Source organism: Parasteatoda tepidariorum, chromosome 2 (genome assembly GCF_043381705.1).
Source record: "Parasteatoda tepidariorum isolate YZ-2023 chromosome 2, CAS_Ptep_4.0, whole genome shotgun sequence".
Classification (NCBI taxonomy): domain Eukaryota; kingdom Metazoa; phylum Arthropoda; class Arachnida; order Araneae; family Theridiidae; genus Parasteatoda; species Parasteatoda tepidariorum.
The window spans coordinates 89,504,814-89,529,178 of NC_092205.1; the positions used below are offsets into that span (position 1 = coordinate 89,504,814).

A 24,365-nucleotide genomic window follows, 5' to 3' on the forward strand; every position below is an offset into this window, starting at 1 on the left:
AGTTAGTGTCGATTTACAGTATATTCAGCCTATTCATTTACTATGCTGAAAATTTAGTTTATCCAAATACTTGTGAATTTCATTTTGCTGAATACGATATAGTTTTGTTGAATATCTAAATATTCAGCTGTTGAATAATTACTTCTTGCTTTCAAGATATGCATTATTTGTATTCTTAATACAAGTGGAGAAAAAAAAATTAAGAGATAAAAATTTTTTTAGAATGATAAGTGTAATAATTATAAATAAATATAATAAACGATATGAATTATATTTATCATTATTCATAAATATAACTACTTTTAAATTCAAATTAACACACTGGATAATAAAGATATTCGGTATAACATTAAAAAATTTTTTTTATACCCTTGTATCAATCAAGTTTGTATTTATACAGCATGTCTTGTAAGTTCCTTATAAGTATTAGTTATATGTTCCTTATTTGTCAAAAATGCATAATAATAAACTTTTCATTTTCTTAAGTATCAAAAAGAAGAATTTTTTTTTTTAAATATAAATATTTAGACAATTTTTGTGCAAAATTTTTCTGCACATGCATTTGAATATAAATTTCTGAGATTTTAAATCTGTTATTTTACCTTAATTTTAATTAAAAAATATTTTAAAACCTGCTGATTACCTATAGTATAATTAAATTTCAATATAATGCATGGCAACTGTTGGTAGTTTTGAAGTTTATATATTTTCTTGGCAAACTTCAGTTTTTGACATTTTTGACGGTTTAAACCAGTATTATACCCTTGTCATGTCAAAAACTACTTTTTGACGTCAAAAACCCAACCCTGATAAACACAACCACACACATATATATATACATATAATATGAAAAAAAATTACATTTACTTTAAATATATTCCTGAAAGGGTACTATACTAAAGCAAACATACTAAAAATAATGATGACCTGAATAGGAATATCACTAATAGTACACAAGCTTTAAAAGCAGTAAAATCTTTAAACTCAATTGATTCTGAGCTGTTTTGATATCAAAATAATAATCATCCTTCCAAACTAATAAAATTCATGATGACCTTTCTGAAATTCATAGTCCATTTAATCTTAATGATATCATTGATGAAGAAAGCATAAAATTAACCTAAACAAAAATTATATTATGTTTAATAACTGTCTTTTTCAACAAATTAATGGAATCCCTAGGGAAAATAATATTAATACTAATGTTTGCAACCTTTTTCTTTTTCACCAAGATTATAGATTCATTAAATAATTTGATAATCTTAATCTTCCTACAAATTCCTCCTTTCTTTGACTTAGTGATGATTTTTTGTTATTAAATTTAGATCATTTTGAAATTTTATCCAAGGGAATTAATTACAATCAAAATACAAAAAACCTAGCATAGTAATAGTGATCAAGATTTCTCAAATAAGGTAAAAATCCTGTTAAAAAATAACCTTCCAAATGCCAGAGGGAAAAAGGAAAAGAGGGAGACCTAGAACAAGATAGTTAGATAGACCACAGTAGTGGTTAAGGGACTTGTGAGATAAAAAATGGAGAAATATAGCAGTCAATAGAGCTAAATTGGATAAACTGATTGAGATGGCCTTGGTTGGTAACCAGTTGCAGTGCCTATGAACAGGGGTGATTGTGAGCCCAAGTCAAAATTCCGGAAAATTTTGAGTTTAAAAAAAAAAAAAAAAAACAGTCTAAATTGAAAAATTAGAAAAAAATTTAAATGAGTTTTTTTTTCTCCTTTTTCTCAATACTTCTTAGTTTACTTAAAATATATTTAAAATTTTACACATACCTATACCGTTTACACATACCTATGATGACCTGGGGAAGTCATTAAAATTTACAAATATGTCTTTCTTTCTTGAGTTTATGATTATAACAACTATTTACTGATAAAAAATGAATATTAATCATGAATAAGCTTATAAAGTATCCCTCTGGCTCTCCCTTACAAACAAATAAAATAAACTGTGTTTTTAAGTTCCACCTTTGAAAATTTGATTTTCGGAAACTTCCGTGATCAATGATTTTTTGAAACGCCTGGACCTTCGATCTCCGGAAACTTCCGGATCACTGTTAACAAAAATTCTGGAAATCTGGATTTTTTCCAGAGCACAATCAGCCCTGAATGAAGAAGAATTAATTTTAAACAAAAATAATATCTGAAATCTTTCAGTAAATTTTCCAGATTTAACTCTTTAAATTAGTGAAGATGGACAATTTTCCTTTATAGTTTTTGACAGAAGAAACGACTTTGACTTTCCACTTAAAAAATAATATCAAATATAATTCCAACTTAGGCAATAAGGTTTTCTCCAATATTATTACCAATCACATACTTGAGTTTTACAAAAATAATTCCAATTATAAATAATATTTAAAAGACACTGATAATTTTAAAACAGATATATTCAATAACCATTTTCCTTATTCATTCCTTCAATTTCATTTTGGCAAAACTCTATTATTCCAGCTACTCTATTATTTGTTCTAGCAACTCTATTATTCTCTCTTTTATCCTAGCAACTTAGAATACTGATATTTTTTTCTTTTTCTGATCATTGCATTGGCTTTGGTTTATTTTTAAGGTGTAAACTAATTATGATAAGCTATTCCTAAAGACACTGGACTGAATAGTTTGGATATATGACCTTTACACTGGATAAATTAATTTATTAACTTCTAAAATTGTAGTCTTTAAAAAATAATTTTAATTGTCGTAGAATTTTTCCCCCTAGTAAGTAAGGATAGAGGCTCTGTCCTATAAACAAACACCCCCAATGAATGCTGGTAATATGTGTAGACTTTACTGTCTGTTATAAAAGAACATATGAATGAAGGATAAAAGAAATGAAGGATATTAATGTCTTTCTATCCACTTATGTAGACTCTGACCTATGCACAGTCATCTAATCATAAAATGAATCTAATCAACAGATACAAAGGTAGATCAACAATTGAAACTTTAAATCAAAATAGAAAAGCGCCTAAAGCAGCTAAAACCAAATTTGCTTCATTTTCATTTAGATATTCAAAAAAACAATTAAAGCAGGAAAGAGCAATAAAATAAAATATAAAAAATATGTGTGTTAGCAAGACAGCACTTCATCAGGGGACACACTGCCTGCCAACACACAGGAGAATTTTGGTTGTCAGTGGTGAAACCAAAAACTGACAGTGCCCCGAGGCACCACAATGGATAGACAAATAAGAGAAAATCATTACAAGAATTGAAAAGCAGAAAAATAATGAACCAACAAACACAACTTAAAAGTACACATAGTAAGAATTAAAATTGAAATGCCCACTTATAAATAAAAATAGTTACAGTTAGAATAACTGAATCAAAATAAAATATAAGTTGCCAAATCAGTAAAAAAACATCAAAAATAAATCAAGTGCTGACCCCCATTTGAAAATCTTGCAAAGTGAAAAAAAAAAAGATATTCAATGAGCAAACATTTAATAAATCCTAAATTTCACCACATAGGCATAATTATATGGGCTTCAATATCGGCAAAACTATTTGAAAGTTTTTAAAATATTTTGAATTAAAACATCATAATTATAGTAATTAGAAGGAAAATTATTATTCCTGAAGGTAATCCTGAAAGTCCCTATAGCTGAAAGAAAATCTGTTTAATTATTACAAATAAATTTAAACCTAAGAATTTGACTAATCACAATATTCTTAAAAATTTTAAAGTAAAAGTTGGAATTAAAATGTGTTAAACTAATTACCTTAAATTTAAAATCCTTTCTCTTATCGTATAATCCAATGAAAATTTTATTGTCAAGAAGTTTAATATCAAGATCTAAAAAATATGCACAATTATTTTCCGAATTACCGTAAATTAAATTTAGTTCTTTAGGATAAATATCATTAATTAAATCAAAATCATTACAATTAAAAATAATTAAATCATCAATAAATCTAAACCCAATTAATAAATTATGTTGTTAAGAAAATATTAGCAAAAGCACTTGAATAGCAATTATCAATTGAAATACCTTTCATTTGTCTGTAAAAACAAATACCATTAAAAAGATAATTTTCAAAAATGTTTACATTACATAAATTTATCCAATCCTCTTTATTAACGTCTTCATTAGTCAAATAATTATCAAAAATTTCTAAACAAATATTCTTTGAATTATTGTGTGGTATACTCGTGAAAAGATTTTCAAAGTCACATGTAAGAATATTATTAATATTATTGTAATTTAAATATTTAATAACGTCTTGGTTGTCATTAATAATAAAATGTTTATCATTTGAAATAATCTTATTTAAAATAATGTTTAAATAATTAAAAAATCTTTTACCAAAAACAGAATTATAACAGCCAGTACTGCAAGTTACAAAAGTATTATTGTTTTCATATTCTTTATTCATTAAATGTTTTAAAAATTTTTGCAAATAAAGAAAAAATTATTAGAGGCTTAATCAAGAACACAAATAATAAAATTACATCTCAATTCCTTAATAAATTTAATAATATCAGAATTCAAATAAAAACCCTAGTATTTTATATTATTGTTCAAAAAATTCAATTTGAAATTATACAATACATAAAATTTCCATTCACTAAATCCCTCTATAGGCCAATTAAATTTTCTTGAGCATTTCACAATCGAACAATCTAAATCCTTACTGATTGAATCAAGAATAAAATTTAAGTAATATTTTTATCTTGGTCTAAACCTAGTCCCAAGAGAAATCTTAAATCTTAATGATTAATTAGGTTAAGGTCACCTGTGACAATGTGCTTAAAATCATTATTAACAAAATTTTCAAAATGCTCTTGCCCACACAAACAAATATCCTCTAAATCTTTTAAATTTTTACAATAGAAATTATAATTACACATTATTTTCTTTATAGTCTTACAATATCTAAAACAAACAGAAACCCAAATCTTCTCCTTAATTGGGAAATATTCAGAAAGTTTATTAACAGTCATAGGTAGTAAACCCCTTTCAAAATCTTTATCAAGAAAATTAATAACACAAAATTCTTTTTAAATTTTTGAAACATTTAATAAATCAAAATTGTGGATTGCAAGTTTAAATTTAATAAGATCTAAAACAATATATTTAAATTCAAGGGTACAAAATTTTAAAATTTTTAATTGTTCTTTAATCATCCATTTTAACACTGAATTTTTAATACTAAAAATGAAACTCCAATACTTTATAATGTTAAATTCATTGACATCCAATAAACACAAAGTTTTGAAAAGTACCAAATTTAATTTATTTTTAATTTTACCTTTACGCTTACCTCTATGCTGTGACTGCGGAAGTATCTAAAAAGAGGGGGGAGGGGCTATAGATATATTAACATCCCAATCCTATTAGCATTAACTAATACTATAAATATATTTAAGATTAGGCACCCAAACCATTACGATTGAATCCAGATATGCGAAAATTTAATCATTAGATCAAAAGTTATTAAGGGTGTTCTGTTATTATTTTGTGCACTGTACATATCAACTAACAGAGGAAAAAACAGTTGCATTATTATCAATTTTCCTCAGTTTCTTCCACTGCTTATAAAATATAGCCTGGTTTTGTTCAACCCTTTTTGTTTTGATGACATCGTTGTGATTTCAAGCTGCTATGATACAAACATATCAAAATGTAAAATTTCAGGTGCTAAAAATTTACATAGGAACATTTATGTAAGTTTACTCCGAAAAAAAAAAGAAAGATACAGATTCCCTAACTAACAACACAATAAAAAATATGTATTATTTTTTAACGGGTATAAGATACAATTGCTTTTAAAAAAAGTTTTTCATGTTTAGAGTGTAAATTAATCTTACCTTACGGCCAATTTCATTATCTGGTAGATAACAATGACGTGGGAAACCTCTAGCTGTATATTTTTTTCCAGGTCTAGGATGTTCTGGACCCTGAATAAGCAAACATATTATTGCTCTAAAAAAGTAAGATAGTTGCTTACAAAATAAAATTTTCGAAAAAATGTCATATAAAAAAGTATATTGCAACAGTTTCAACAGACATTTACATTTGAGATTGACAGAAAAAATTTTGACGTACGAACTCTGCTTCAGATAATAAGCTAAGACTCGAGCACAGATTATTTTATTTTGTATTTATGAGCACTGCTGAGTCTCAGATTTTAATTAAAATAATAATAATATCAGTTCACACAGAAAATACAAAATTTTGTTTAAAGTTTAGTTATTTGTTCAATCTTAAGGAAATAATTGAATCTAATAAATCCACCTTCATATATTTGATTTTAAATCATTATAAATGCATATCAATGCAGAAAATAGACATTTTACAGCAATGGCATTACAATATTGTAAGCCTCTTGAATGTCTGCATGATATAATGAAATTGCTGGACCCCTGGAGCATGAGAAAATCCAGAGCTTTAGATGAAACATTCACATAGATTTCTCGCAATTCTTTGCAGTATAAATCATGTTAGGTCAACATGGGGTTGCAAACTACAGTAAAAACAAACATTTAAAAATACTTAACTTAATGAATTTATAATAATTAACTTATTTATAATAATTAACTGTCTGGGAAGTGGGGTAAAACTTTGAGAATCAAGAAATTAAAAGGTTAGGTCTGTGCACAATGCTGACCACATTGCCATATTATAAATAAAGAAAATATGAATAAAAAAAGAAGAATGAAAAAAATAAAGAAGATATATTAAATATTTTAAATAAAGAAGAATAAAAATTTCTCTTTATTTAAAAATAATGAAATATTGAGTAAAAGAGAGATCTCGTACGCGTTGGTAAAAATGTCTTCACTTGCACTGTAATATGCAGTTTTAGGTTCGAGTGTCAAATTTTAAGAAATAAAAGAATGTGAAAATTTTAACTTAGTAACAAGTTCAAAATTATAATAAATATAAATTCAATTATTTGAATAAATTCAAATGCAAACTTTAGTCTGTCTATTAAGTGTAGGAAGGACACAACTGAGAAAACGAATGTGTTACCTAACACTTGCAAACCCCTCTGTTTAACAAGCAAAATGATCCTTTCCATTATTAAAAAAAAAAAAATTCTTTTAGCTTACATTGTCGTATCTTCAGTAAAAATAATTGTCTATTATAAAATGATTATTATAAATTAAAGAAATTGCACACGTTTTTTTGCAGCGCACAGTTTAAGTAACTCTGTTATATAGTGTGACAATGGGTGAAAGATTATAATCAGCTGTTAAAAATAATGTATGACATAATTTACAAACAGTTCCCAAGAACAATAAGAAAGAGACCACAAATCGTACCTGAATACCAGATGATATATTATAAATAATTCGTATTGTATCACATTCTGGGAAACTTGGTAAAGAATAAGGCAACACATGATAGACCATTTCCCCAGGTGGCTGAATACCACATTTTTCACCGTATATTTTTTTGCACGATGGACATTGTAGAGAACCATCCTTAAACAAAAAAATAAGACTATGATTAGTTTTTTGTTTCAAATAGGAACAGCAAAGGCTTTTACTAAGCCTAAATTATCAAAATATTTGTACTAATAAGTTGTCTAAATAATGTCTGAATTAAATTATAATTCAAATATTTATATAGATGATTACTAAGAATTAGGCTAAAGGCAGAATTTTTTTTACAGGTAAACATATTTCTTCAAACTTGAATTTATGCATCATTTGGTAAAATCGCTTAGTACCAAACAAAAAATAAATAAAATTTATAAGCAATTTCTTTTTAAATTAATAAAATGAAAAGTTAATATTATGCAATTTTTCGGAAGGAAACATATTTTTTCAGCCTGAATTTATGCTTTATTTTGTAAAGTTGCTTAGTACCAAACAAATAAATAAAATACATACATAATTTCTTCTTAAATTAATACTATTATGAAAAGTTAATATTATTATTATTATAAACATAAAAAAACATACATAATTTCTTTTTAAATTAATATTATGAAAAGTTATTATTATTATTATAAACATAAAAAAACATAGTACATAATTTCTTCTTAAATTAATAATGAAAAGTTAATATTATTATTATGCAATTTTTTTTCTAGAAGTGAACATATATGTTCAACTTGCATTTATGCATTATTTTGTAAAGTTGCTCAGTACCAAACAAAAAATAAATAAAATACATACATATTTTCTTCGTTAATTAATATTATTAGGGAAAGTTCTAAGCAGGTATGACTTGATATTCACAAAAAGCTCATTATCTAATGTTTTAAGAAATTCTATTTTAAAAAAATCTTGTCAATTAGAAAGTGTGAAGAAGAATATTATTTTAAACTTCAGAACGATTCTGAGGCTGTGCTAAATATCCTCCTGCATTGTTTGGTACAATACAAAAGCCTATTACTTGATAAGTTTATTTAAGTTTTTTTAAAGCCAACCTATACACAACAAACACTAGCTGTATAAAAAAATATATTTAACACGATAATTCTTGCTAAACACAATCATGTCATTTTCAATGTGCAAGAAAAATTTATTATCGGAACATTTTAAATTAGAAATATAGACTGTAAATAAATTTTAAAAAATATACCTTAGTGAAGCATTACCAATTCAGAAATAAAATTTGTGTTTTAAAAATTACTTTTCAATAGTTTCTCAGTTTAGTTTTTAGTTTCTTAGGCTCTAAAATTAATTGAGTAAATACAGGCTTTTAATATGAATCCAACTTATAAACAGATAACAAGTATGGATAAAACAAAGGAATGCACCTTTGGGCCGCTGTTATACATAGCCTCCAGGCAAGCCTTGTGAAACATATGGAAGCACAAATTCAGTTTCACAATAGTCGGATCATTTTTATTATACGAGGATTCTTTTGACAGCCCTTCACAGCATATTATACACACCTGTAATAAAGCAAAATACTTTAAAGCAAATTTGATTCAATATATAAATTGGTTCTGCATAATAAACCAATGTAACCCTGTAAACTTGTCTAAAGGATTCAAGGCTCCTGGTATTATGATACACACAATAAAATAATTATATGGCATAAAAATTAGTTAACCAATCATTAATGCTATTTACAATGACAAAAAAATTAATTCATTCGATATTATGACACATTTTCAAAGCAGTTCCCATGACTAGTAGATTCAAATAGGGAAATAGTTTTTTCTTCTTCTTTTCTTATGTTCAAATTAGTTATCTATTTCTCTTTCTAGTTATGTAGCTGCAATACACAGATAACTTCACCGTAATTTTTAGAAATAGTGATCAGCTGAAAAAAATTTAAGAAGCATAAGGAACTAATTTTTCCGCATTAAAAAATTTAATAAAATAAGGGAATAAAATAATTTTACCATTTAATTTCATTTGAACTATGTTATGTATAAATAAACATAATTTTATTCCCTGCCCAGTATTCTTGCAGATAAAAAAAACTGTATTCTGCCCTGGTATGCTTTGTTGCACAAAATAATTTTCTATCTTGTATCAATCATAAGAAGTTTAAATGAACACAAAGCAAAATAAAATAATCTGATAATTTCCATTTTTTAAAAATGTTAAATAAATGGTAAGTTACAATTAAACAGGAATGGAATTGTGGGAAAATATTACACATTATATTGACCATAATTAGTAGTAAGTTTTTTACTATAAATTTTTTGAATATTTTTTAAAAGGGATATTTGTGTAGTCATATCTTGTCTAATTTTACATAGTTTTTATCTATAGTAATAACATAATTGTTAATATGCAGTTATAACAAAAATGATACAGTAACTTTAAAATAAAGACAAAATAAATTTTGAATTTAAATTTGTGTGATATGTAATTTTTTTAAACATAATTTATCTTGCACAGTAAGCAAGCACATTACATAAACATTTCCATTCACTTAGAATAATTAACTACAGAAGTAAAAAAAAATTTTTTGATAAATGTGACACAAAGTTTTATTAATTATATTTTCCCTAAAAGGAAATTGTAAAAACTAAATCAAGTTTTCTTTAAGAAATTAAATAAACCATCAAAAATATTACCTCTTCAACAGGATTTTTATTTAGTAATTCCAAGGGTACTTCATTAGCATGCAGTTCAAAAATATTTACATCATCTTTATGAGAGGCTAAAATCAAATAGTTCGTCAAGAAACTATGAGCAGGAATATTAAATTTTTTTCAATTTCATTAAATTAAAAAAAAAAAAAGTAAATAAATAAACGATAGCATGAAATAAAATATAAATAATTTTTTTCTCCTCATTCACTCAAGACAGTGTTTGGAAAGTTTATACTTGATTGTTTATGATTTTCTCCAAATGTTTCAAGCAGCTATTAAAAAAAAAAAACTCAGACAACTAAAGCTAAAACAGAGCTTCGACGAAGTACAAAAATTAGAAAAAGCACTGGCTACCAGAGTCATAAAAAATGTTAGCCATTTTCGCACTTTTGATATCCACTTTTAGATAAGTGTACGCAAATCACCAGGGTTGTTGATTTAATATATTATTTTTTAAAAATATATTAAATTCATGTTTTACAACATATTGGCAATTAATTCATATTTTTTAAAAAAAAATGCATACTTAAATAACATTTAAACGATATAAATGGTGATCAATCAAAAATATTTGCAAACTAAAATTAGGAATCATAAATAGTAGTAGTAAAAGGTATCAGAAATTTTATTACTGGAAAAAAGAAAAACATTTTTCTCCAACAGAAAATTAATATGGTGAAAATTTAGGGTGATTAATTGTGAAATTAACTTTTAACAAATAATGTCACTTCATTTAGAAATTATTAACTTTTTATTTTAGAAAAGTAAAGAGTAGTATGTTCTTTAATAATAATTATATCAGCCAATTGTATCGAAAAGAAAAACCAATTGTAATTTAATCTCAGTCCACTCAGATTGACAAATTTATCAATCACATCATACAATGAAAATCAGTGAATCAGCTAGAAGTTTGAATTTTATTTTGATCAGAAAAATCTTAAATTTAGGAATCTGTTATTAGATCTTAGATTTCATTTACTTACTACAGATAAAACATTACTCTTTTTTAAACAGAATTCACAGCCATATCAAAGTAATATGGAGATGGGCTAACATAATACCATGCTGTGCTTTATCACAATAGCCACATAAAAGTTTCAAACTAAAAAAAATGTCACCTATACATATTACTGTGGTATTTTGTCCCAAAAATCTCACAATACATCGATTACATGAGACTATCTTGTGATATTTTATTGGTTTAAAATGTAATCTATCTAAAATTTTACCACTTATTAATAATAATTTCTACCTTCCTTTGTATTTTACAATTTTTTTACGCATTGACAAATTATTAAAAAGGAAAAACGCTGATAAAAAGTAAAAAGATGTTTTAACACAACACAACATACATTGGCAACTTTTGTATTATTATCAGCAGAATTCATTGCTCTACAGTTAGTCAGGGAACATTTTATTTTGGACAACACCCAAATTAGCAACGCCAAAATGAACATAGCTAGATATAAACTTAGAAAGAAAAAAAAAACATTGCACAAAATACTTTTTTTTAAAAAAAGATACTAGTTGAAAGTTGTTTGAAAAAATGGACACGTTTAAAAAACAGACATAGCTAGCTCAAAGAGGAATAAATGCACTTTAAAAAAACTGGATATAGCACAAAGTGATAAAACAATAAACCCAAACTTTTCAAAAAGGCATATATCATATCAATAACATTTGAGATACATCCATTTTTCAAGTGTGCTAAGCCCCTTTTTGTTAACATGCATTTTTAAGATATGTTCATTTCTTAAATGTGCATATAAAACTATATATATATTTCTTTAATGCTATAAAGCTGTGTACACATTTTTTAAACATGTATTTGTGTACATTTTTTAACATATCGTTAGAAGAGTCTTTTTAAAAAATATGCATACTAAGCCATGCCTGCTTGTTTCTACAATCATTTTGAGCTATGCCCATTATTCTAACATGCATTTTGAGTTATATTCATTTTGTAAAAAGTGCATATGTCCCTTTTCTGCTATTAATTAGTGTGACCAAAAAAAATGTATAATAAAAATCAAGCAAACCTTTTTTCTTTTTAGCTGCTCTTTTATTTATTTTAGGAAGAGGTTCGATTCCAGGAACAGGTTTTATCAAAGATGAAGGAGTATGAGGTGGGCTTGCATGATACCATGGAGCTCCATTTACAATGGCATCTTAAAATAAATTTAAAAGATCAAAATAAAATTTGTTTAGAAATAAAAATTTTAAATATTTTATCACAAAAGTAAAAACTTACGCGTAGTTGGAGGCAAAAGAGTCGTATTTCTGTAATAGAATTAGAAATTGAGCAAACCAATAAAATACACTTCAAAACTGCATACATTTCAATACATTATCAGGAGAAATTACAAGTTAAATTTTTTAATCTAAAGTTGCAATTTATTTTCAGATCAATACAAGGATAATTTTGTAACTTCAGAAAGAAAAAAGTAAAACTTTTTTATTTACTAGAATGATAGTTTTTAGACACAGAACTTTTTAACAAATACTTACATAATTCTAACAAATTTAAATATGATTACATAGATAATTTTTTTTTATTTTTAACTTGAACTCAAAAGGAATTTTTAGCTTATCGTTAAGAATCTTAGAAGAATTTAACAGAAAAAGTTGAGTATTTTAAATGCAACAATTGTAATTAATAGACTTTCTGAGGACTGTTATGGGTTAGACTTATCATGCTTCATGTAGTCATAAAAAAGTAAAATTATCCTGAAATTTTTAACCTGTTCCAGTTGTTGATCTAAAATGCCAATTTTTATGATTACTTAACATAAAAATAATAAGCCTGGGACACCATTCAACACTGTTGAAATGTGCCCCCTAAGCTCTGTTGAAATCTGCCCCTGGTAAAGACATTTTGGTAAAAATATTATCAACCACCTTAGAAAAGGACTTATTACTAATAAATAATAGATAGAAGCAGAATTAAATAAACTAGTAGATGAATAAATATCACTTACCTTATTAAAAGATTACAGGTAGATAAACAGTTTCAAAATCAAAACTGTCTTTTCACTTTTGGAATGTTCAAACTTGTTCCACAGAGTAACACAACAGTAGTAAAAAAAATAGTGCTCAAAACTAAATTTTAACAGTTATGCATAATTAAAGCTTATTGGCTGGCATATTGGCTATATCTAGCATATTGGCCATTAAGCAATATTAGAAGGCAGAAATTCCAGTTGTTGAAAGGTGCCCCATGTCGAAATGCACTTACCTCTATCTTAAATTTTTTTGACTAATTAATTTTTTTTATTACAAAGCGGTTGTTCTTGAATTATAAGCAATTGCAATTATTCAACATTAAATACTATATTATAAGTTTTACTAATAATGAAGTAAACAATGTTCTGGTTAAAATATAATTTATTATAAAAATTAGCAAAAAAAAATAAAATCAAATCAAATTTCAATAAAATTGTTGAAGACGTAAAGTGAGACATATTTTGAAACATTTTATAAGAATAAAGAAACAGTTTGAAATTTCTAACAATTTACATTAATATAAACTTTATACCTTAATCACAAAAGTGCATATTTTATAAAAAAACTATAAAAATATTTGCATGCAAAATTATACAGAAAAAAAAAACAATGCAACAAACAAAAATATTAACCAATGCTTTTTATATGTATGTATCCATAATAGCATCCATAAAACATTCATATCACAATGAAAGATTGAAAGAATAAACATGCATAAAAACATAACATGAAAGTTTTATGAGAACAAAGAATATGAAGGAACTAAAACAATACAATCACCAAATGATATGTAAGCATGGGCAAAAGGTTAGAATAACTACAAAATATTTTAGTAAAAATTATTTGTTATACTGAACAACTTTCATATGAAAACATGCCGTTATTAATGTTGATAAATTTTATGGTATCTAGGTCCTTACAGAAATTATAAATATCTGCATTGTATCAGCTTCACCAACTATCACTTTCTTTTTCTTCTCATAAAATCAATTTTAAAATTTTATCTCAAAATTACCTAAATGGGATTCTTTAGATCTTGGCAATCGAGACATTAATCAAATTAGGTCCAATAAGAGTTTTATAAAACAAAAATTTAATATTTCTGCTAATTAATTGTGCCTAAAAATATTTCTCAGCCCCTAAAAGGCTTTATTGGCAGACATTTTATCTTTTTTTTTATTTCAGGTAAACACCTTTTTTTTGTAAATGACTGACACTAGTTTTAAAATATGCACATCAAAATCATAATTGAAGTTCTCATTTTTTTTAAAGTTTAGTAGAAGAAATTGAATCTACATTCACAACTTTTTGGATATAACCATGTTTCATCAAATATAATTAATAAAAAATATTTTTCCAAGAGATTTTACATAAATGAAATTGCACAGTTTTCACATAACCAAAAGTATACCCAAAGACATAGATTATTAAACTACAAACAACAAATAAAATAAAACGAATAGAGCTATAATTTTAGAAATTTGCAAAACATCTGCACTATTGCAGAATGTTTGCATGAAAATAAAAAATATCTTCCAAACAGTAAAGACTTTTTTAATGCAATATTTCATATAAAAAAAATTATGACAAGGCTGTGTGTGTCTCAAATTACAGGTAATTACTACATAAGCTGACTGAAAATAACTGACTGAAATAATAAATTTATGCCGATAGTATCATAAATTGATGTAATGTTTTGATTGTAGTTTCGGCAGTTATTGATATTGATTTTCATGTGGTTTTTAAATATCCTTTTAAATTTCAAACAATATGGAAAATTCGAATCGTGGATTTGAGTAATTACTTTTTAAGGCAATAATTATATCGAATTTTTGGCAGTTATTGCTATTGATTTCTCCACAGTTTTCAAATCTGATATTTTTTATACAATACTATTTATTACAACAACCTAATCAAGAAACGAAACACGCATTTGAGGAGTCCAATTAACGTGATTTCATCGTCGATCTTTATTTCGTCAATCACTACTACGGATTTCATGATTTTCAATTATTGTCAACAATAATTATTTACAAAATGCGAAGAAAGAAATAATTTGTGCACTCCCTCCCTCAACAAAATGCGAGAATATCACCCATAATAGAATAAAAAACAATTACACAGTGATTTTTTTTTTTTTAAATTAGTAAACATATATGTTTGTTATTAAAAGTATCTTGCAGAAAGATATTAGCACCAAGAGAGTTTTGCCGCAGATATCTCTAAAAAATTCTGCCATCGGGTTAGAAGACAAACATAACGCTATAATTGCTAAATGAAAAAAAACATAGAAAAAATTAACAACTTCAAAGTATAGAGAGATATTAACAGATAGATGCAATAACTTACACAGATAAATTTCCAGTTACCACAGCATTATTATCAACTGACACTTCTGTAGAGTTACGTTTTTTCTTTTTTTTTCTTTCAGGTGGTTGAGGAAGACCTGGACTTTCACTGGCCATCACAGAGGGCACAATGTCCATAGTGACACTTCGTACATAACTATTAAGCTGGTCAACCAATGCAGATGTGCCAGGGACTTCTTGGGCGAGATAGGCATATTCAACTGCCACTTGATCCGGTTCAGGTTCAGTATTTGGAGAGCTATCCAAACACTGCTCTACGGGATAAGGCGAAACATTTTGTTGGCGACGAATGGAACGTTTTCGCTTTGTTTGTTTGTTTATCTGAAGCATTTTTGCAAGATCAATTTCGTAGTTATAACCTCGAAATGTTTTCTTGAGAGCTACACTTTTCATTCCCTGCAATGAAAAAAAAGAGCAGTTTGTAGACCAAGGTTGACACTCAAATCTTGAAAAAAAATTCCCTTTGTTTCTCCTGCAGTGCACATATTATACAGGGTGCATAGCCAAATCTTTCAACAAAAAATAAGCACCTTTTAAAGCACTCAAAAAACATTTTTAAGCACTATGTACATTAACAAAATGTAAAATAATTTTCAAAGACTTTACATGATCATGATAAAATAACTAGTTTCTGAAAAAGGATGCCCTTCTTTATTATATTAGCCATTATAAAATGATCAAGAGATTTTTTAGTTCAATATCAGAGAGTGGAAAATGAAACCTGAAATTGAGAGTATCTTGCAAAATGCAGCAGAGTTGCACATGAGAGTGCAATAATCTCCCTGAACCCCAGCTCAGTTGACGTACATGCAGACTCACTAGTGTTTCATCAAACATGTAAAATTATTGGCGCTTTTATACGTTGTGGACCGACGCTATGCCGGAATAGATTGTGGTTGAATGAATTGTGAAAGCATTGAATAGAACAACCCGAAAAGCACGCTTTTGCATAATACGTGGTGATAATCGAGACGGTAAAGAAAAAAAAATCTCATTTTCGAAAATGGAAAATTAAGCCCTTTTTAAAAACACCCAATTAAAAAAGCACTTCAAAAGCTTTTAAAAAACGAAAATAAGCACCTTTAAGCATTTTTTAAAAACGCTATACACCATGTCACACACAGTATATTGAGAGGAAACACAGTTACTGCACTCTTGTGTGAGCTATATTGGGCTAACTGTACTAGTTTTAATTGCTGGAAAAACTTAAGAGAAAAAAAAGGAAAAGCTGAACATACTTAAACAATGCTATAGAAAATGAAATAGTTTAGCATAGTTGGAATATCATCCTTTACGAAAATAAGAAACAAAATTTCTTGTATTTTTCCAGTTTGTAAAGAAAAAATTAAATAACCTGCCTTTTTCCTGTTATTTTAGATGATTTTTTAAATTCCCTGTATTTTCCAGGCTCTCCCAGTTGAGTNCAGTAGACACACATGCGGACTCGCTAGTGTTTCATCAAACATGTAAAATTATTGGCGCTTTCATACGCTGTGGACCGACGGTATGTCGGAATAGATTGTGGTTGAATGAATTGTGAAAACATTGAACAGAACAACGCGAAAAGCACGCTTTTGCATAATACATGGTGATAATCGAGACGGAAAAGAAAAAAAATTCTCATTTTCGAAAAGGGAAAATTAAGCACTTTTTAAAAACACCCAATGAAAAAAGCACTTCAAAAGCTTTTAAAAAACAAAAATAAGCACCTTTAAGCACTTTTTAAAAACGCTATACACCATGTTACACACAGTATATTGAGAGGAAACACAGTTACTGCACTCTTGTGTAAGCTATATTGGGCTAACTGTACTAGTTTTAATTGCTGGAAAAACTTAAGAGAAAAAAAAGGAAAAGCTGAACATACTTAAACAATGCTATAGAAAATGAAATAGTTTAGCATAGTTGGAATATCATCCTTTACGAAAATAAGAAACAAAATTTCTTGTATTTTTCCAGTTTGTAAAGAAAAAATTAAATAACCTGCCTTTTTCCTGTTATTTTAGATGATTTTTTAAATTCCCTGTATTTTCCAGGCTCTCCCAGTGGAGTTCCAACCCTGTATACTGACACTCAGTTTCAAATCAGCTGAAATAGGCATACTATAATTTCAGTTCAATAAACAGAATCTATCCCAGTGTCTAAACACGAAATGGCAAAGAAAAGTAAAGAGATAAACACAAGCAAAGTGTTTTAACTGGTAGAGACAGGGGAACAAACTTGAACAAGATAATAAAAGAAGGGAGATATTAAGCAGGTGTGAAGAGGTTTGGCTGAAACCTACTGGGTAAAAAAAAAATTAAAATTAGAACAGATTTCCAAACATTGAGAAAGGATAAGATACTAAAAAAAACATGAACTAAATTTATAGATTGTTCAAAGTATGGATTGAATACCAGAAATCAAGCTTGGTAGATGAAGATCACAGTTGAATGATTTTAGCAGGAGAAAACTCAAACCTATGATTAGAATTCTTTCTTTGGAGAGCAAGGGAAAATAATTTAATATCCTGATTTTGTACATGCATTTCATGTTCTTTAATTCAAAATTAATTTTAAGGGCATGTTTAGCTTGTCCAATATACCAGGGGTGGCAAACCTGCGGCTCTTTGAAGGATTAATTGTGGCTCTCGATAAATGTACCCAAGTTTCTGTTTTATTTTTGTGCTATTATATTTTTAAAAATTATTATCTTTCCGTATGTGTTTCAAAATGTCTTTTAAACTACTAAGAACAAATATGAAAGACTAAGTGCAACATTGTTCAATTCAAGGAGAGTTTTCCATTTCCAATATAATTATGACACAAAAAGCACCTGGAGCATTAGAATTAATAGAGATGAAAAAGAAGATCAAGATCTACAATTGAAATATAAGTCGATGTCGATTACTGAATTTAGGAAATTCGTACCAGAATCGAAGTATCCTGAATTAAAAAAGGCTGCTTGTCAAATTATTTCAATATTCGGAACAGCGTACTTATATGAATAATTTTATTCCACTTTAAAATTCGTGAAATCCAAACACCCATCAGTATTAACTAACCAGCATTTAAAAAAACTAATGAGTAGTGCTGTCACCAATTATTCACTAAATTTTAAAGAATTATCATGAGAATTAAAATAAATGTGGTTAATTTTAAATTCAATACACATATTTTGTTCTTCTACTTATATGTTTTCAATAAATATAATTTATGTAAAAAAAAAAATTAATACCTTTTTTGCATATATTTTAAATACATATTTAATTGCAGCTCGCGAAAAATTTCTAATTTTGAAAAATGGCTTGACTATGTAGGAGCTTGGCCACCCCTGCAATATACCCTACCATGCTAATAGGAAATTTGATTAAAAGTCCAGCAATGAAAGAATATGGTGAAATTTATTTTGCTTTGTTACATTCGAAATTGTCTATATATAATGAGGGCTTCTTGAAATGAATTTTTCAGACATTTATCTTTTCTATTTTTGAATTGAATTGTGACTTAAGTTTGTATCTGAATGCAATCAATTCCTTTTCACCAGTTTCTGAAACCACTCCCATTATTTATTCCACTTTATAACAGTAGAATTGACTATGGGAAATATCCCTCATTATTTTTTAAAACGCTCCTTTATTTCCTTATTTTTAATTAAAAAGTCGTATACTTTATCACATTTACCAAAAATTTACATACATAAATGCAATAATCTATAACTACTGTATAAAGCAATTTTGTCTAAAATAATTCTTCAGATCTGAGCAACGGATTCTGTTCTAAATTAACTCCCTCAAGGTATTTCTATTCTTTTTGTTTGAAAAAAAATCTCTAAGCACTTTGGACTTGGAAAAAAGTTTTCTTGTTACACTCTAATGCTACCTAAAATGGAAAAAGGTTCGAAATTCCTACAGAGCTTATGCTGATAACATTACTTTTAATTGCAAGTAGAAGCTGGAAAAAAATAGGTCTGGAGATAACTTTGGTTGAAAATATAATTATATTTTTTTTTTTATTATTTTCTTTTTAAAAAATAGTTGATGATAATGTCACAAAGTAGCAGTGACCACGGAAGTTTCTCAAGAGGGGGGGGGGAGTAATATATACATTTCTTACTTAGAAGGGGTTATGTCCCTTTATTTATATGATGTGAATGTCTGCCCTCCCTGGTTCCATGTTCCCTGAAAGGTAGAGAAAATAAATAATATTCAACAAACCTTTTGGAAAGCATTTTCAATATAATTATTCACATCAATGTCATATGAGTGCCAGTTGTCTTTGTCATTACCTGACCACTGCCATGTGAAACCATTAAGAAGAGAATCAATGGTAGAACATAAGTGCCTCCTCACTTTTGATTTTGTACCTGAATTATTAGAAAGATAAATAAATAATTAAAAAGTTCTAAGAAATAAATTTTAAAAAATAAGTCAGTGAAATTATACTTATTTAAATATACAGGAAATAATTAGTACACAAATAAAATAAATTGGATAAAAATTTTTAATAGTAAAAAAATTAGGTTTTGAGAAAAATGGAGCTGAATTCAGAGGTGATTGTGAGCCCAACACAAAAATCCTGAAAATTTCTTGAGTAAAATCATTAATGATGAATTACAAAAAATTAATGTCTTTCTAAATTTAAATCATTGATATTTTCACAACATGAAATTCTAAATAAATTATATAAAGCATAATTTAAATTAATAATTATGATCAAGCTTATTCTTATCTCTAATCACATTTATTACTTCACCAGAAAAAATATTTACAAATGAAAGAGATGCCAGGTATAAATTCTAGTCCTAATGTTTTTAAATAAAATATAAAAGAATTTGTATACATAAATGTGATCGATGACTTCTAGAAACTTCTGGACCTTGAATTTCCGGATCGCGGTTAGAGAAAAATCCAGAAATCCGCCTTTTTCCAGAGCACAATCATCTCTGATAATTAGAAGAAGAAAAATAACAATTAAGTTATTTGTTTAGAATCTGTCAAATCTGCCTTAAAAAATGGCAACAAATAAAATTTATTAAACTTACATAACAATACCCACAATATTGGTAAATTGAATGCAAACTATACTGATAGACAACAAGCTACCAAACTATACTGATATTTTTTTATTCAGTAGTTAGTTTTATTAGGAAGGCATTGGCCCGCATTGGGCTGTCTGGCCAACTATGATGATGATGACTTAGTTTTATTAGATTAGGTTATTTCCGAATTTTAAAGCTATAAATAGAAATTTCTAAATTAATTCTAGATAAATATTTATTAAAAAAAAACTTAAAACACTACACATAGCAACTATATGTTTCAAGAAATACTTCTTATCTCCCATTATCAGGCAGAATTAACTTCATGTAATTTCTAAAATTTCTATTCTTTTACCTTCCCCCATTTTTAATTCTAAAAGTGAAATGTTCTGATTTATCAGCTTATCAAGGTACTAAATTAGCTTAAAATTATCACATCAATTTCAAGGGAGAAAATTATTTTTAATGTATTAATAAGAATATTTAATAAAAAGCACTGTAAAAAAGTTAACGAAAAGATAGATAGAAAAATAGAGCCTTTAAGCATCTCAAAGTTTTGTTATAAACATTTTTTAAAGTTTTTAGGTAATTATTTTAACAATATGTTTAAAAAAGAGCTTGAAAAAATTGTAATTATCATAGTACATTTTAAAATAATAACTTCCACTTGCTTTATTATTGCTTATTTCTTCTGAAATTAAACCTTTATTAACATGCCATTGTTTATTTCTTATTATAGGTGTGCAAAAGATTTTTCAAATGGGGTCCAGGGAACACTACACTAAATTTTCATAGCCTAAGTGCACTAAAGTCAGAAAATTGATCTATGTGTAACAGTTTTACGCAGTTTTAACAGTATATTTCAAAAAGAGCTTGAAAACATTGTAATCTTCATAGTACATTTTAAAAATAATAACTTCCACTTGTTTTATTAGTGCTTATTTCTTCTGAAATTAAACCTTTATTAACATGCCATTGTTTACTTCTTATTATAGGTGTGTACAAGATTTTTTAAATGGGGTCCAGGGAACACAAAACTAAATTTTCACAGCCTAGGTGCATTTAATTCAGAAAATTGTTCTATGCATACAAAATTGTAATAAATATTCAAAAATAAAATTCTTTTACTTTTTGTGATAGGATATATCAATATTTTAAAAAAATAATAAATAAATAATTGACATTAAATAACCATTATAATTTTCATTTAATTTTTCATACAATATCTAAATTAATATTCATAGCAGAGAAGCTAATCCTGCTAATATTAAGTAAAATATCAATGAAATAAAAAACAAACTCAGACAAAGATAAATAAAAATCTAGATACTTTGTAAATACATAATGGCAGGATTTAAAAAAAAAAAAAAAAAGTATGAAAGCTTGACTATACAAAATGCATTCCTAACTTAACTTTGTCCCACACAATAAACAATTAATTCCACCTCAATTGGATTAAATGGTTGACAAAATCTTGGAACAAAGTGACATTGGCAGCCGAAAACATTATATACATTTCTATTTTAAGCCACATTTATTTATTCTACTTTAATTATCAAATTTTTAACAATTTAAATAGAACATTGTGCAATATATTATAAAAGAATGAATTATTATCAATTAATAATGGTACATAATGATAGGATAAAATAGTAATAATTAATAAAAAAAACATCTTAAAGACCAAAAAAATTAATAGAATATTACAAAAAATATTATTAATACTTCTTTTTGTCCTTTTAGCTAAATTTTTTTAAACTGAGATTAAAGATAATAAATTATAATTATAAAGCATTCTTTAAAGTATATCATTTAATAGGCTTTTGTATTGTAAATACTTCTTAATTATTTTAACTTCATTTTAATTGTTAACGGTATAAGTTGGTGTACATGCTAATGTAAAATTATTCAGCTTGTGTAAATAATAAAATAAAATTTTAAAAAGCACTTTTTTCCAAGTAAAATTTAAATTTTTACTAAACATAAAATATAAACCAGTAGCGCATATTACTCCTGAAGGAAGTCAGGAAAATGTTTGGTTGTGAGTCATTTTATTATTATTGAGCTTGTATAAATAAAATTGTCACTTGTACTAGCACTAGTTAAAACTTTAGCATTCCAGATGATAAGCAACTAACAGTTTATCAATATAAACTAAATTTTGGAGATCATAGAGTACTTAATTATCCAGTTTTTATTAGATTAAAATAAAATTTTTCTTTTGTTTATAAGGTAAACATATATTAGTAATAATAAAAATAAACGTTTCAAATTTAATCCAAATAATTTTAAACTATATAATAAAAAACCAGGGAAAAATCTATATTTCTTATAATATTTTTACAATTTAACAATTTTTTTTTAACCCTTAACTTATATATGCATTCGTTAAAGTGCATAAATATGAATAATCTTGTAAGTATACAATAATAATTTGCTAATGAAACATTTGATTTGATTTTAAAATTCTTTCATAGAAGGTTATTAATTGGCTATAATAATAAACAATTTTTTTTTTTAAATAAAGATCTTTCGTGAAAGGTTTAGATATCGTACTCATGATTTCAATAATAATAAGTAGCCCGTAAAATATTTTTTCAATAAATTTGTAACGGAACGACAAAGCTTAAATGTATGTGAGACGAACTTGACTGGCAAAATAACATCGCCAATTATATCAACGATGTGAAATTTCTTTTACTTCTTACTACTTTTCCAATTTCATGAAAATAGAATCAAATTGACTCCTAAGATAGACAGCCTTATCAGAACATGAAGTAGCTTATCAAAACTGTTTCGCAATAGATAAAATACGCGACATGATTTTAATTTAGATATCCTGTATTAGCACAAACATATTCGATTCAAGAAATTCAGTTATTAATATTTTACGATTGCCAGAATATAAGAAATAATATATGCATTCTCGTTTTCTATTCTTCTACTTGCTTTTTTATTTCGTTTTAAAATTAATTTAGTTATTTTAAAACTAATCTAATTAGTTACTTATATTATTACTACAAATTGTATCTTTTAAAGAGATAAAAACAAATTTGTCCCGCTAAGACAATACACAAAAAAATCTAACCTGTTTTTTCAGAAACTTGAATCATATCTTCTAAATCGACTGTATATATTTTTAAAGCTTCATCTATATCTCCTAATGATACAGTATTTAACTTTTTTTTATAACTCGTCTCTAAAAATTGTGAGATTTCCGCCGAAAAAGGAACCCACTTCCCAGTTTTATTGTTTCGCTCCCATACCACAAATTTCCAATCACCACTATTAACGGACATTATTTATTTACAATTTAAGTTCTCTGAAACTTTCAAAATTACAATAATAACAATGATCGTAAAAATAAAATCGAGTCAACAAAACCTTCGGACTTATTCTGCAATACAAATAGTGTGAAAGAACCCGATTTCAATGAGGGAACAGGTTTCCACTTGATCACGATTGCGTCACTATCTACCAATCCGTAGCGTGACTGAAGGTTTGGAAGAAAAAAAATGGAGGAAAAGTGAAATGAAACTTCTCATAAAACAGATTTAAGATTATGAGTCATTCGGATTTATAAGATTCAAAACATAACTTTTAATTTGAAATGTTTTGTTAGGGTGTACTAGGAAGGGCACATATTCCAGCCAGAAAATAGACGATATTGAGGAAACAAATTTTCAAATCAGATCAATTAAAAAAAAAGCTTTGTCCCTGCTTGTAAACCCCAAAATTGAAGTGAGAATTTTTTTTTTCTTAGAGAAGAGAAAGAGCCTTAGGAAAATTTTAAATAGAAAATTACTGATAAAAATAAGGTTCGGTTGTATTTCTAAGGAAAAGTTCGTCAAGTTTTGAGTTCAATTGATAAAATGACATTACGAACGATCTGGAACAATTTATCTGTTTGCATTTCGATTTACATTTTCGGTCGATCTTTC

General features: G+C 26.8%; 1 protein-coding gene across 1 annotated transcript; it reads right to left on the reverse strand.

Annotated features, from left to right (window-relative positions):
- Positions 1-5,831: 5,831 nt before the first annotated feature.
- On the reverse strand, positions 5,832-24,138 carry LOC107438794 (deltex E3 ubiquitin ligase; the record flags this gene model as incomplete). The annotated part of the gene is given in 9 exon segments (XM_043046258.2): positions 5,832-5,921; positions 7,290-7,451; positions 8,738-8,875; positions 10,016-10,101; positions 12,073-12,201; positions 12,285-12,313; positions 15,386-15,801; positions 19,601-19,749; positions 23,513-24,138. Coding segments are annotated over 9 exon segments (1,410 nt in total), but the record flags the coding sequence as incomplete, so codon positions are not given.
- Between the last annotated feature and the right edge of the window lie 227 nt (positions 24,139-24,365).